Source organism: Vicugna pacos, chromosome 1, assembly GCF_048564905.1.
Source record: "Vicugna pacos chromosome 1, VicPac4, whole genome shotgun sequence".
NCBI classification, from domain to species: Eukaryota; Metazoa; Chordata; class Mammalia; order Artiodactyla; family Camelidae; genus Vicugna; species Vicugna pacos.
In genome coordinates this window covers 20,947,339-20,960,001 of record NC_132987.1, presented here as the reverse complement: position 1 = coordinate 20,960,001, position 12,663 = coordinate 20,947,339, and the positions used below count along the sequence as shown (strand labels likewise).

General features: G+C 33.1%; 1 protein-coding gene across 1 annotated transcript in view; it reads left to right on the top strand.

Annotated features, from left to right (window-relative positions):
* Positions 1-11,597, top strand: part of ATR (ATR checkpoint kinase) — an 83,398-nt gene extending 71,801 nt beyond the window's left edge. The window contains exons 42-47 of the mRNA XM_006202771.4: positions 2,579-2,729; positions 5,326-5,482; positions 5,599-5,752; positions 6,986-7,137; positions 9,892-9,997; positions 11,230-11,597. Coding sequence (XP_006202833.2) covers positions 2,579-2,729; positions 5,326-5,482; positions 5,599-5,752; positions 6,986-7,137; positions 9,892-9,997; positions 11,230-11,403 — 894 coding nt within the window. The 3' untranslated portion in view covers positions 11,404-11,597. The remainder of the gene's footprint in view (positions 1-2,578; positions 2,730-5,325; positions 5,483-5,598; positions 5,753-6,985; positions 7,138-9,891; positions 9,998-11,229) is intronic.
* The last annotated feature ends 1,066 nt before the right edge of the window (positions 11,598-12,663 follow it).

Sequence of the window (12,663 nt, the reverse complement as noted above, 5' to 3'; positions counted from 1 at the left end):
GAGGGAATGAAGTGTGCTACCTTTTTTCACTTAATTCGTTTATTGAGATAAAATATACATAACATAAAATTTACCATCTTAACCATTTTTAACTGTTCAGTTCGGTTTAGTGGCATTAAGTACATTCAGATTGTTGTACAACCATCCCTCCGCAGAACGCTTTTCATCTTCTCAAGCTAAAACTCTATATCTATTAAACAATAACTCCTTATTACCCTTCATCCCACAGCCTCTGGTAACCACCATTCTACTTTCTGTCTTGATGAATTTGGTTATTCTAGATATCTCACATAAGTAGGATCACACAGTATTTGTCCTTTTTTTACTGGCTTATTTCATTTAGCATTATGTCTTCAAGGTATGAACCTTGTTATAGCACGTGTCAGAATTTCTTTCCATTATAAGGTTGGATGATCTACAATTGTATGTGTATACCACATTTTGTTTATCCAGTCACCCATCAGTGGACACATGGGCTGCTTCCAGCTTTTGGCTATTGTGAATTATGCTACCGTGAACATAGGTGTACAAATATCTATTCGAGTCTCTGCTATCAGTCTTTTGGATACATACCTAGAAGTGGAATTGCTGGTTTTACTTAATTTTTAAAAAATAAGATACTTTTATTATATTGAGAACAATGTATAAGATGTATTAACAAGGGAAAATATTTTCTATTTAATGTTTAAATTATCTATAATATACTTTTTATCAAATTTATTTATGTTTTATATTTCAGAAAACAAAGTTAGGTTCTATTTTACCAACACACTTTTTAAAGGTGATCACTAGTATTTTTTTCAGTTCTTTTGGTAAGTGTTTGATTTCTAGCTCAGAGATGAGAAATCTCTTTAAAGGGTTATCTATGGTCTTAGGTATTCTGAATTATTCTCTAGCCAGGTATTTATAAGTGCATAGCATCCATTTTTCCATTGGTAAAAAATTAAACCATACTGTGGAAATTGCATTTTTCTATAAGCTCTTCATTCCTCCTCTTTATCCCCTCCCTACATTTCACTGGTACCTCTTTTATTAGCAGAAAAACTTTCAGACCTTTAATACAGAAAAGATAGAGCAGCAAATGAATTCATTTTTTTTAAAAAAGGAGAATTATGGTTTGGGCTTAGTTTAACCAGAAGTAATTTAAAAACTAATACCACATTAAAAACTCATTTCAAAGTTCTTTTAAAGAGAATGAATATTTTTTATTTAAAATGTTGTTTGGAATTTAAAAAATTAAAAATAAAATATTGTTTGGTAAATTAGTAACTTAATTCACTGATACTAAACCATTACCATGTTTGTCCCAAAGCTCCCTGAGTGTTTTTCTAGTACGAAGTTTCAAGTAGCCTGGCTGTAGTTTATTAATGTATCTTAATCAGTTTTGTTATCGATTAAGTTATTTCATTACTGTTCCCAGACATTAACATGGTCAAATAAAATAGCCTGATTGTGAAAAACTGTAGTATCAGTGCATTGGTCTAGAAGGCCATATCTTTACATGTGATTCTAATGCCATACTATTTTGCTGGCATTTATGTAGCCTATTTATTCCTAAAGTTTAAAATGTATTTTCGGTTATCGATTGCCCTTTTGAATTTGACAGGTTAACAATTATAGATGTGTGCTTAGTTTGTTTATTTCATATAGTTCCGGAATTAAACAAAATGCTATTTATCCTTACCTAGTATATTTTAGGATTAATCAGATGAGATGGGAAAAGCTTTCTGCTGCTAGGAGATAATTTTTTTAAATGAAGCTATAATTTTAAACTGCAAGAGTAAGGGGGAAGGGTATAGCTCAGCAGTAGAGTGTTTGCTTAGCATGCACAAGGTCCTGGGTCAATCCCCTAGTACCTCCACTAAAAAATAAAATAAAATAAAAAGTTAAGTAAAAAATACATACAGAAACCTAATTACCACCCCCCAAAAAAACCCCAAAACAAATAAACTACAAGAGTAAGTAAGAAATACATTTGGGGGTTTATCATAAAACTCATACTTTTCAGTTCATGCATTTTTTTGAAGTAAAATTAAACAGCTGTCTCTGTGCCTAAGGACTTAATGTTTTAGTAATATCTTGGGAGTAATTTTTAAAAAGTATTTTGTCATTGTTAAATATATAAATATAATATTTTTGAATACAGTATTGTTGTCGCATTAAAAATGAATAATTAAGAGAAATACCTACTCAAGTTATTTTTAATGATTTAGAATTAAATTAAGGATATTGTCCCAGTAGTTTCTTTGCCTGCCGTTCTGAAGAATTGTTCATCTGCACTACATAATAAAGCTTTCTCTTTTTTTTTAAGTGTTTTTTTTTTAATGAGGGGAGGTAATTAGGTTTATTTATTTAATTATTTTTTTAAAGGAGGTACTCAGGTTTATTTATTTAATTATTTTTTTAATGGAGGTACTCATGCATGCTGGGCATGCACACTCTACGCCTGAGCTATACTTTTCCCCTCATACCAAGCTTTCATAGACATTCTTTTGCTATGAAATGAACAATCTTTAGATATATTTGGCATAACATTTAGAAATTTTTAACTTAAGTTTATGTGTGTTTTTTTTAATAGTGCTTAAGAAAAGATGCAGAATCTCGTAGAAGAGAACTTCATATTCGAACATATGCAGTTATTCCACTGAATGATGAATGTGGGATTATTGAATGGGTTAACAACACTGCTGGCTTGAGACCTATTCTAACCAAACTATATAAGGAAAAGGGTATAAAATTAATTCTTATGATATATAACATGGGTATAATAGTTGCTAACATGTAATATAGGTATAATTGTTATTAAGGTATGCCATTGTACATTTTTTTGGTATAAGCCATAGTAAAATTTCTAGGTACTATGTACAGAAGTACTTAAGTAATTTCTTCCTTCTTTCCCTGTGTTTTAATTCCTTCTCTGTCTTTATCCCAAAAGGATTTGAGGTAGTTTACAAAAATGTAAATGAAAATTTGTTTTTCTAGGGGTTATTGATTAGCAGTTCTGAAACTACTTTATGGGTAAACTAGACCTTAGCAAAGAAGTAAATATACTGTGGCTGAGAGCCAGTTTTCCATTGTTAGAGAAGGAAAAGGAAAGGGAAAGCTAGAATGAAGCCAAAAGTGTTAGACTGGAATTAGAGTTTCCCACTGGCCAAACCTGGGATAACTTAAGCACCAAAATAAATAATGATAGTAGCAGATTATAACCCATGGAATGAAATATGTAGACATGAGTCCACACTGTAAACAATACTTGAATGTAAACAAATACTTGAATGAATAAATAAATAAATAGGAAGGTGGGAACAGTTCTTCCTTATAGTAGAATTACAATGAATAAATATAGAAGAAATGGAGGAAATAGAAAATCAACAGTCAGCAAACACCACAGTAATAACTGTTGCAGGCAGTGATTATCAGTGGATACTGAAATTAACTGGCAAAAATATGGTGGAAAATAGATTATTTGCAGAGTCTCAAAATATCTCTCTACAAGATACTTATTAATTACAAAGGGGTAAAAGTAGTAAATTTACAGTGAAAAAACAAAAATATAACTGGCCAGAACTTTAAAAAGTGAAGGTAATGAAAGACAAAAACAGAAATTTCCCAGATTTGAGGATCTAAAGGAGATACGACAACTGAATACAATGTAGGATCCTGGACTGGATCCTGACTCAGAAAAAAGGATGGTAGTGAGACAACTGGTGAAATCTGAATAAAGTCTGAGTATCAGTTAATAATACTATAAAAATTTCATTTCTTGGTTTTGAATTGTATACTGTAGTGAATTGTATACTGTTATAAAAGAGATAAACAGTAACAAAATCTGGCTGATGAATATATGGGAACTCTTTGTTCCATTTATGCAATTCTTTGTAAGTCTAAAATTATTTCAAAGTGAAAGTTTTTAAATGCATATAATGCAATACATTAAATAGATCAAGTTGTCAGAGTAAAGTAGAAAATAATTGTATTAGTCCCTTAGGGCTGCCATAACAAAGTACCACAAACTGTTTACAAACAACAGAAGTTTATTCTCATAGTTCTGCGAACTAGGAGTTTAAAATCATGGTGTTAGTAGGGCCATAATCTCTCTTAAGGCCCAAGGGGAGAATCTGTTCCATACCTTTCTCCAAGATTCTGGAGTTGCCAGCAGTCTTTGACATTCCTTGGTTTGTAGGTGCTTCACCAATTCTCTGCTTCTATCATTACATAGTTTCTTCCAAAGTCTGTATGTCTCTGTTTTCTCTTCTTACAAAAAATATCAGTCGTACTATATTAAGGGCTCATCCTAATGACCTCATCTTAACCTGATTACCTGGACAAAGACCCTATTTTCAAATAAAATCACATTCACAGGTAACCAGGGATTAGCATATTTCTTTGATGGATACAGTCAACCCCATAGCATTAAATAATATTGACAAATTAATAAATTATGTGTATTGTGCTAAGTATTTTATGTACCTTTTTTTTATTATTGTTAACAAGCTTAATTATCCCTATTTTATGGGCAGCTACTTATCCATGTTCATATACTAATAAGTCATAGAACTGAAGGTCAAACACACTTGAATCTGATTTCAAGGAACTTGAATATACATTTTTCATCCTATCATGAACTTAGTTGAACTGTGCAACATTTGAGGCAAAAAATGCCTCATCTCAGACTTGTCTATAAAACTGTTAGCTATGCCTTGGGTACAAAAAGCACCAAACCAAGGTGGGTCTAAAAGGCACTTTATAGACAGGAGTCGTATCAATTATATAATACGAGTTCACAAATGTATCAGAAGGAAAAGTTCTTCTGCCTCCCCAGGTGATTTGTACAAAATTAGTTTAAGAATCAGGTATACTATGAATATAGACTAGCCTTCACACAGAGTAAATTATTTCAGAGCACCATTGTAGGTTTCTTAGTAATGATTCAGTGTGGACCTGTATTGCCTGCTGATTAATAGAGAGATCACATATGTTTAGTAAGGGCTGCAGCATTCTTACATGCAGGGGCACTCTTCACATTGGATTTATTCTGAGCAGTGTCTTTTGGAATGTGATTCCACAACTTTGGTTTTAGTTGGCATTAATTATTACTAGCAACAGCTTTCACTTGGGATAAGCATTAAAGGAAGATAATGTGCTTATTATTTTCTTATAATATCAGAAGATAAGTTTACCTATGCATAATTGAAATGTTTCCATTTATTCTTGCTTTTGAACAACAATTTGAATAAAAGATACTTCCTATCCTGTTTTCACCAAAAAAATTACTACTTTTCTCATTTGGCTTGTGTGATTGATGGAAATCGCTCTACCTTGCAGGAGTTTATATGACGGGGAAGGAACTTCGCCAGTGTATGCTGCCAAAATCGGCAGCTTTGTCTGAAAAACTCAAAGTATTCCGAGAATTTCTCCTGCCCAGGCATCCTCCTGTTTTTCATGAGTGGTTTCTGAGAACATTCCCTGATCCTACATCATGGTAAGTTACCAAGAATATAGTACATTGTTATGGCTGGATTTTTTAAAAAATGTATTTTAGATTTACATTTCTCCATTTGGTATAAAGATATTTGATAGGCAGTGTATTGCTTTTAGGTACAGTAGCAGATCAGCCTACTGTCGTTCAACCGCAGTTATGTCGATGGTTGGTTATATCCTGGGCCTTGGAGACCGTCATGGTGAAAACATTCTCTTTGATTCTTTGACTGGTGAATGTGTTCATGTGGATTTCAACTGTCTCTTCAATAAGGTATGTGATGTGACTTACTCTAGTTAATTTTGTATTTTCACCTCGCTTCCTTTCCTCCACAGCTGCTCCTCCTAGGCATACCTATTAGTAGCAGTTATAGTCACAGATGAATCATATTGAGAGTTTGTTGACTGGTTTGATCATTGGATCCCACAGCCCTCAGTAAAGCAACCTAGGTTGGAGAGAACTCAGAAGAGTGATATAGTAAAACATGCACTGAACTTGAAGTCCAAAAGCACAAATCCAAGTTCTGACTCATTAGTTCATAGTTATATGAACATGAGGTGTTCATATAATATATGAATGGTTTATTTTACTGAGACTCAGTTTTAGAGACAGAGTAGTTTGATGTTATTGTTTCCAAACCCTGCAGCATATCAGAATCATCTAAGAAATTTTTTTTAGACAGATACCTAGGAAATATCCCAGGAGATTCAGATTCTGTATATCCAAACTAGGGTCTGGGAGTAAATAAAGGTGGTTAGACTCTTCTTAAGGCCCCTGTCTAATTTTCCAGTGTTATGATCCTGAAAGGCAGACTGGTTATTAAACCCACTTTTTCCCTCATCCCCATTCTCTAATGGTTGCTGTCTGCTGGTTACAGGAAACCAAGAAAGGTTGCAGACCCAACTGAAAACAAATCAAAGATAAACCACTGGTATGGTGAAATCATACGAGAGAAGAATCTAGGGAAACTGATTGGAGGGATGAAAAAGCCCTAGGAAAGGCAGGTTAGAGAATGGCAGAAAATAATGAACTGGACTTCATCATACTACATGTTACATTTCCTGTCTGAGGGATTGTGACCCTCTAACACTTGGCTCTTTCTTTTCACCTCCTGTTGTAAAGTGAAAGTCTTAAAAGAAGAAAAATATGAGAATACTTGTTTGTACTTTATATTATTCAAGAAGGACATTAAGGGAGTTAATATAAAGCTAGATATTAATATATAAAGATTTCTCTATAATGCTATTCACCATAGTAATTCAGTGAAAGATGAATCCATCCATACTCTAGATCTTATCCAAGGAGTTGTGTTTCAGTTCCTCAGAAGCAAAGGTAGAGTTATATGCCTCCCTCAAGATGTAGGCCTCTAATGTAAGTTGCAGATACAAATATTTTGAGGGTATATCTGCTCTTTGCTAAGAGTCTAGATATGAAGCTCTACATTTTTTGCATGAATATTTTAAGATTCTAACATTTTTAGTTTTTAATGAAATGTATTGTTTTAAGGGAGAAACCTTTGAGGTCCCAGAAATTGTTCCATTTCGCCTGACTCATAATATGGTTAATGGAATGGGTCCTATGGGAACAGAAGGTCTTTTTCGAAGAGCTTGTGAAGTTACAATGAGGCTGATGCGAGATCAAAGAGAACCTTTAATGAGGTAATAATCTATATTTTGTAAACAATTTAACAGTAACTTTGAATATGATTATTGGTTCCTAACTAATTTTTTTATATAGAAGTCATTCTGCACTGGTTGAAGTAGAGATTTTAAATAATAGCTTTAATAAGATATGCTTTACATACCATAAAATTCACTCTTTTAATATGTACACTACAGTGGTTTTAGTGTATTCACAAGATTGTGCAACCGTTACTGCTATCTAATTAAAAAACATTTTCATCACTTCCAAAAGAAATTAGCAACTCCCCAACTCTACTTCCCCACCATCTTCTAGTAACCACTGATTTCTTTCTGTTTCTATGGATTTCCCTGTTCTGGATATTTCTTTTTTATTTGTTTTTGTTTATGGAGGGGGGAGGTAATTCGGTTGGTTGGTTGGTTGATTGGTTTTAATGGAGGTACTGGGTATTGAACCTTGTGCATGCTAAGCGAGCATTCTACTACTGAGCTATACCCTCCCCCACTTGGATATTTCATATTTAAGTGGAATTATACAACATGTGGCCTTTCGTGTCTGTCTTCTTTCACTAGCATGATGATTTATCCATGCCATAGCATGTATCAGTACTTCATTCTTTTTTATTGTCAAATAAAATTGCATTATATGGATATACCACCTTTTGTTTATCCACTCATCAGTTAATAGAAATTTGGATTGTTTCCACCTTTTGGCTTTTGTAAATAGTGTGGCTATGAACATTTGCTTACAAGCTTTATGTGGGTATATGTTTTCATTTCTCTTGGATTGACCTAGGAATAGAATTCTGGGTCATATGTTAACTGTAAACTACATTTTGAGGAACTTTTAAACTGTTTTCCAAAGCAGATGTAATACATTATAGTCCCACTAGCAATGTCTGAGGGTTCCAGTTTCTCTACATCCTTACCAAAACTTATTATTGTCTGTCTTTTTTATTTTACCTATCTTGGTGGGTGTGAAATTATATCTCATTGTGGTTTAATTTGCATTTCCCTAATGGCCAGTTATGTTGAACATCTTTTCATATGTTTATTGGTCACTTGTATGTCTCCTTTGGACAAATGTCTATTTAAATCCTTTGCTTGTTTTTTTTTTAACATTTTTTATTGATTTGTAATCATTTTACAATGTTGTGTCAAATTCCAGTGTAGAGCACAATTTTTCAATTATACATGAACATATATATATATTCATTGTCACATTCCTTTCTCTGTGAGCTACCATAAGATCTTGTATATATTTCCCTGTGCTATACAGTATAATCTTGTTTATCTATTCTACAATTTTAAAATTCCAGTCTATCTCTTCCTACCCCTTTGCTTGTTTTAAATTGGATTATTTGTCCTTTTATTGTTGAGTTGTAAGAGTTCTTTACATATTCTAGATATAGACCCTCATGAATATATGACTTGCAATTATTTTCTCTGATACATGCAATTATTTTCTCACTTTCTTGATGATGCCCTTTGAAGCATAAAAGTTTTTACTTTTGATAAAGTCCAGTTTATCTATTTTTGTTGTTCTTTGTACTTTTAGTGTCATATCTAAGAAATCTATATATTTTTAATGTGTATATCCAGTTGTGCCAGCATCATTTTTTGAAAAGATTATTTTTCTCAATTTAACTGTCCTAGCACTGGAGTAAACCAGTGAAAGGGCATATGTAAGGGTTTATTTCTGGACTATCAGTTTTATTCCATTGATCTATATGTCTAACCTTATGCCAACAGCACACTATTGTGATTACTGTAGCTTTGTAGTAAGTTTTGAAATCAGAAAGTGTGAGTCCTCCAACTTTTTCTTCTTTTTCAAGATTGACTGTTTTAAGTCTCTCGCATTTCTATATGCAGTTTAAAACCAACTGTCAATTTCTGCAAAAAAGTTAGCCTGGATTTTTATAGGAATGGTATTGAATCAGTAAATCAATTTAGGGAGTATTGCCGTCTTAACAATATTAAGTCTTCCGATCCATAAACATATGATGGCTTTCCATTTATTTGTCTTCTTCAATTTCTTCCAACAATGTTTTATAGTTTTCTTTAGTTTCCATATCTTGTACTTAACTTTTAAAAAATGTGTTCCGAAGTATTTTATTCCTTTTAATGCTATTCTAAATGGAGTATTTTTCTTAATTTGATGTTTGGATTGTTCATTGCTAGAGTACAGAAATACAACTAAATTTGTATACTGATCTTATATCCTGCAACCTTATTGAACTCATTAGTTGTAATAGTTATTTTTGTAGACACCTTAAGGTTTTTCTCTCTACAACAGCAAGTCATCTGTAAATAGAGATAAATTTACTTCTTTCCAATCTAATTTCAATGCCTTTCTTTTTCTTGCCTTATTGCCCTAGCTAGATCAAAGTGAAATAGATGTGGTGAAATGTCTACATCCTTGTCTTGTTACTACTCTTAGGAGTAAAGAAGCCAGTCTTTCACCGTTAAATATGGTGTTAGCTGTGGAAAGTAGTTTTTTAAAGGACACTTAAAGCTCACTTACTAACTTTTTTCATTAAGAGCTGTCTACCAGGCAGTTTGGTAGAATACATTGGTTAATAGATGTAGGCAAAGGGAAATTCTCTGAAAGAGGGAAATATAGCATCTTTTGAAATGGTAGTAATGTGTGCTGTAAGAGTATTACCACTAGCTTCTCATCCTTCACTATTCTTCCTCTAAGTGCTGACTTTAATGAGATTTCTTTTTACAAAGGTAACATTGTATTACCATAATATTTGTTTACATTTTTAGTGTCTTAAAGACTTTCCTACATGATCCTCTTGTGGAATGGAGTAAACCAGTGAAAGGTCATTCCAAAGCATCACTGAATGAAACAGGGGAAGTTGTCAACGAAAAGGTTAGTAGAAGGTGTAGCTTGATATGAGCTGATATTGTATATCTCTATGAATGGAAACTGATTCTAAATACTGTCACTGACTACCCACTGAATACTCTGAAGTCTAGTTCTCTGTCTAGAATCACAGTGCCATAAGTTTTCTTTATTGTCATTGCCAATGTTAACATTATTATCATTTGTATAATAAAAACAGAGTTCAAGACATGCTTGTTTAACCATAAGCAATTCACAATTATGAGATAGAGTGGGAAAAACTTGAACATAAATTGCCTGAATTTATAGAGCAGCAGGTCTCAGCTTCAATATGTAGAATTCAGTCTTTACTAATATAATTGTCCCTTGTCCCTTGGTTTCCATGGGGATATGTTCCAGGACCACCCCCCACCTGTGGATACCAAAATCCTGGGATGCTCAAGTCCTTTATATAAAATGGCATAGTATTTGCATATAACCTGTGTATATTGTCCTGTATACTTTAAATCATCTCTAGATTACTTATAATACCTAGTACAATGTAAATGCCATGTAAATAGTTGTAAATACAGTGTAAATGCAATGTAAATAGTTGCCGGTGTATGGTAAATTCAAGTTTTCCCTTTTGGAATTTTCTGGAATTTTTTTTTCCCTGAGTATTTTCAATCCATGGTTGGTTGAATCCTTGGATGCAGAGAGCTGACTATATTAGTTGAAGCCTCAAATTTTGTGGGTAGTTATTTTAAATAAATTAGAATAGATTATTGTTTTTCTAATAACATCATTCACACTTTGCATTCTGATAATGCTTTCTTGATTGAGAGAACTGTGTAGAATTCCAGGTAGCTCACTAGAGCTCCCAGGTGCATATACTAACATAATTTAAATATCAGGCATTTGACTGTTGTTGGTATTATTAGAATATTAGTATTCAAATGTTTTAGTCCTCAACACTTTTCAGGGTAGATTTTTTATATTATTATGTTTCTAGACTTCTAATGTGAAAGAGATTCCCTGGTATTTCACCTACTCCTGAAAAATATCCAAGCAGTTGATGTTAGCTCAACATTGCAAGCCTCAAGATCAGTATCTCCAGTTACTGTATTTATTTCTTATCTGTATTTACTCTTACAAAAAAGGGTAATGAGCAGTAAAATGGCATTAACATTTGTTAAATAAGAGAAAGGCAGTAATTCCAAATTATAAACATCCATATGTCATTGGGTCCTTAGTCCTTACGACTTTTAATTTCTTTTTAGGCCAAGACCCATGTTCTTGACATCGAACAACGACTGCAAGGTGTAATCAAGACCCGGAATAGAGTGACAGGGCTGCCATTATCTATTGAAGGACACGTGCATTACCTTATACAAGAAGCTACTGACGAAAACTTACTGTGCCAAATGTACCTTGGTTGGACCCCATATATGTGAAATAGAATTACTTCAGAGAATATGTTAATAATCTAAATTTAAGGCATTTGATATTCATCTGTGGTTGTATCTATTCAGTTCCAAAGTACAACATATGTTTTTGTTCTCAGAGTAACTGGTATTATTTCTCCCTGATTGTTAATAATATTTAAAATAATATATGTTGTTAAGAAATAAACTGCTTTCTTAATATATACTGTGTATTATAACTGGAGAAACAAAACATCCTATGTTCTTATGCTCTAACAAGATGTATTTGCAAGAAACAAGACAGCCTAATTTCATTTTACAAATTTCATTGACTTTTAGTATAAGGATTCATTTGAAACAACAGAAAATTACATTGAAAAATACTGTAGACAAAGCACTGTGCTATATTTGTGCACAGAGCTACCTCCCCTGCACTCTGGGAACTGTCTAGTAAGAGAGATGTAAACAAAAATAGCACATCATTAAGTTCACTTAATAAAACCCTTTTTTGTATGTTGAAAATGTGATGGGGAAAAAAAATTAGCCAATCAGCATTAATATGAAAACTATATAAACATCCTGTAATTTTAAAAATGCAACCATACTTAAAGTACCAGAGTACAGAATCCAGTGAATATCATGAGATTTTGAAATCTAAAAAAATTATATAATGTTGTTAAATTTGGGGTTGTTTCATTGCAGATTTAAAATAATTCATAATAGTCACAAAGCAATGAGGTTATCACATACACATAAAAGAAGAACTTTTGTGACAAAGTAATTTCACTTGATGAATTCTGCCATTTTATACAGTTGAAAGTGTGAAGGGGAAAATATAATAACCCAAGAAGTATGAATGTGAAAACTAAACATATATTTTCCTGTTGAAGGCCTAATGTTAAGGGTTATGCAAGTAATTGGAAAAGAACGTTTTAGGAGAAACTTTGTTGTAGGTTTACAATCCTCAAAGAAAAAAACTGCTAACAAAATTAACCAAATTATCAGACCTTTCCAAATCTGTGTTGAAAACCCCAGAGATTAGTAATCTCAGGAAATTGAAGTAGTCAGGACAAAATTCAGTGTTAAGTACCCTTCCAGCCGTCTCGTGAAGTTTTCACGCCGTTTCCAAATATACTTATAGAGCACAGCTCGATCAACTTAACATTTTCAGAACGAAAGAACATCCGCAAAGACTCCTGGGCGATCTTGAACCAGCATCGAGCGCGGCGGCGGTGGCGGCGGCGAGTTAGTGCCGGCAGTGAAGCCCCGCCCATGGGGCGTGGCCTAGAA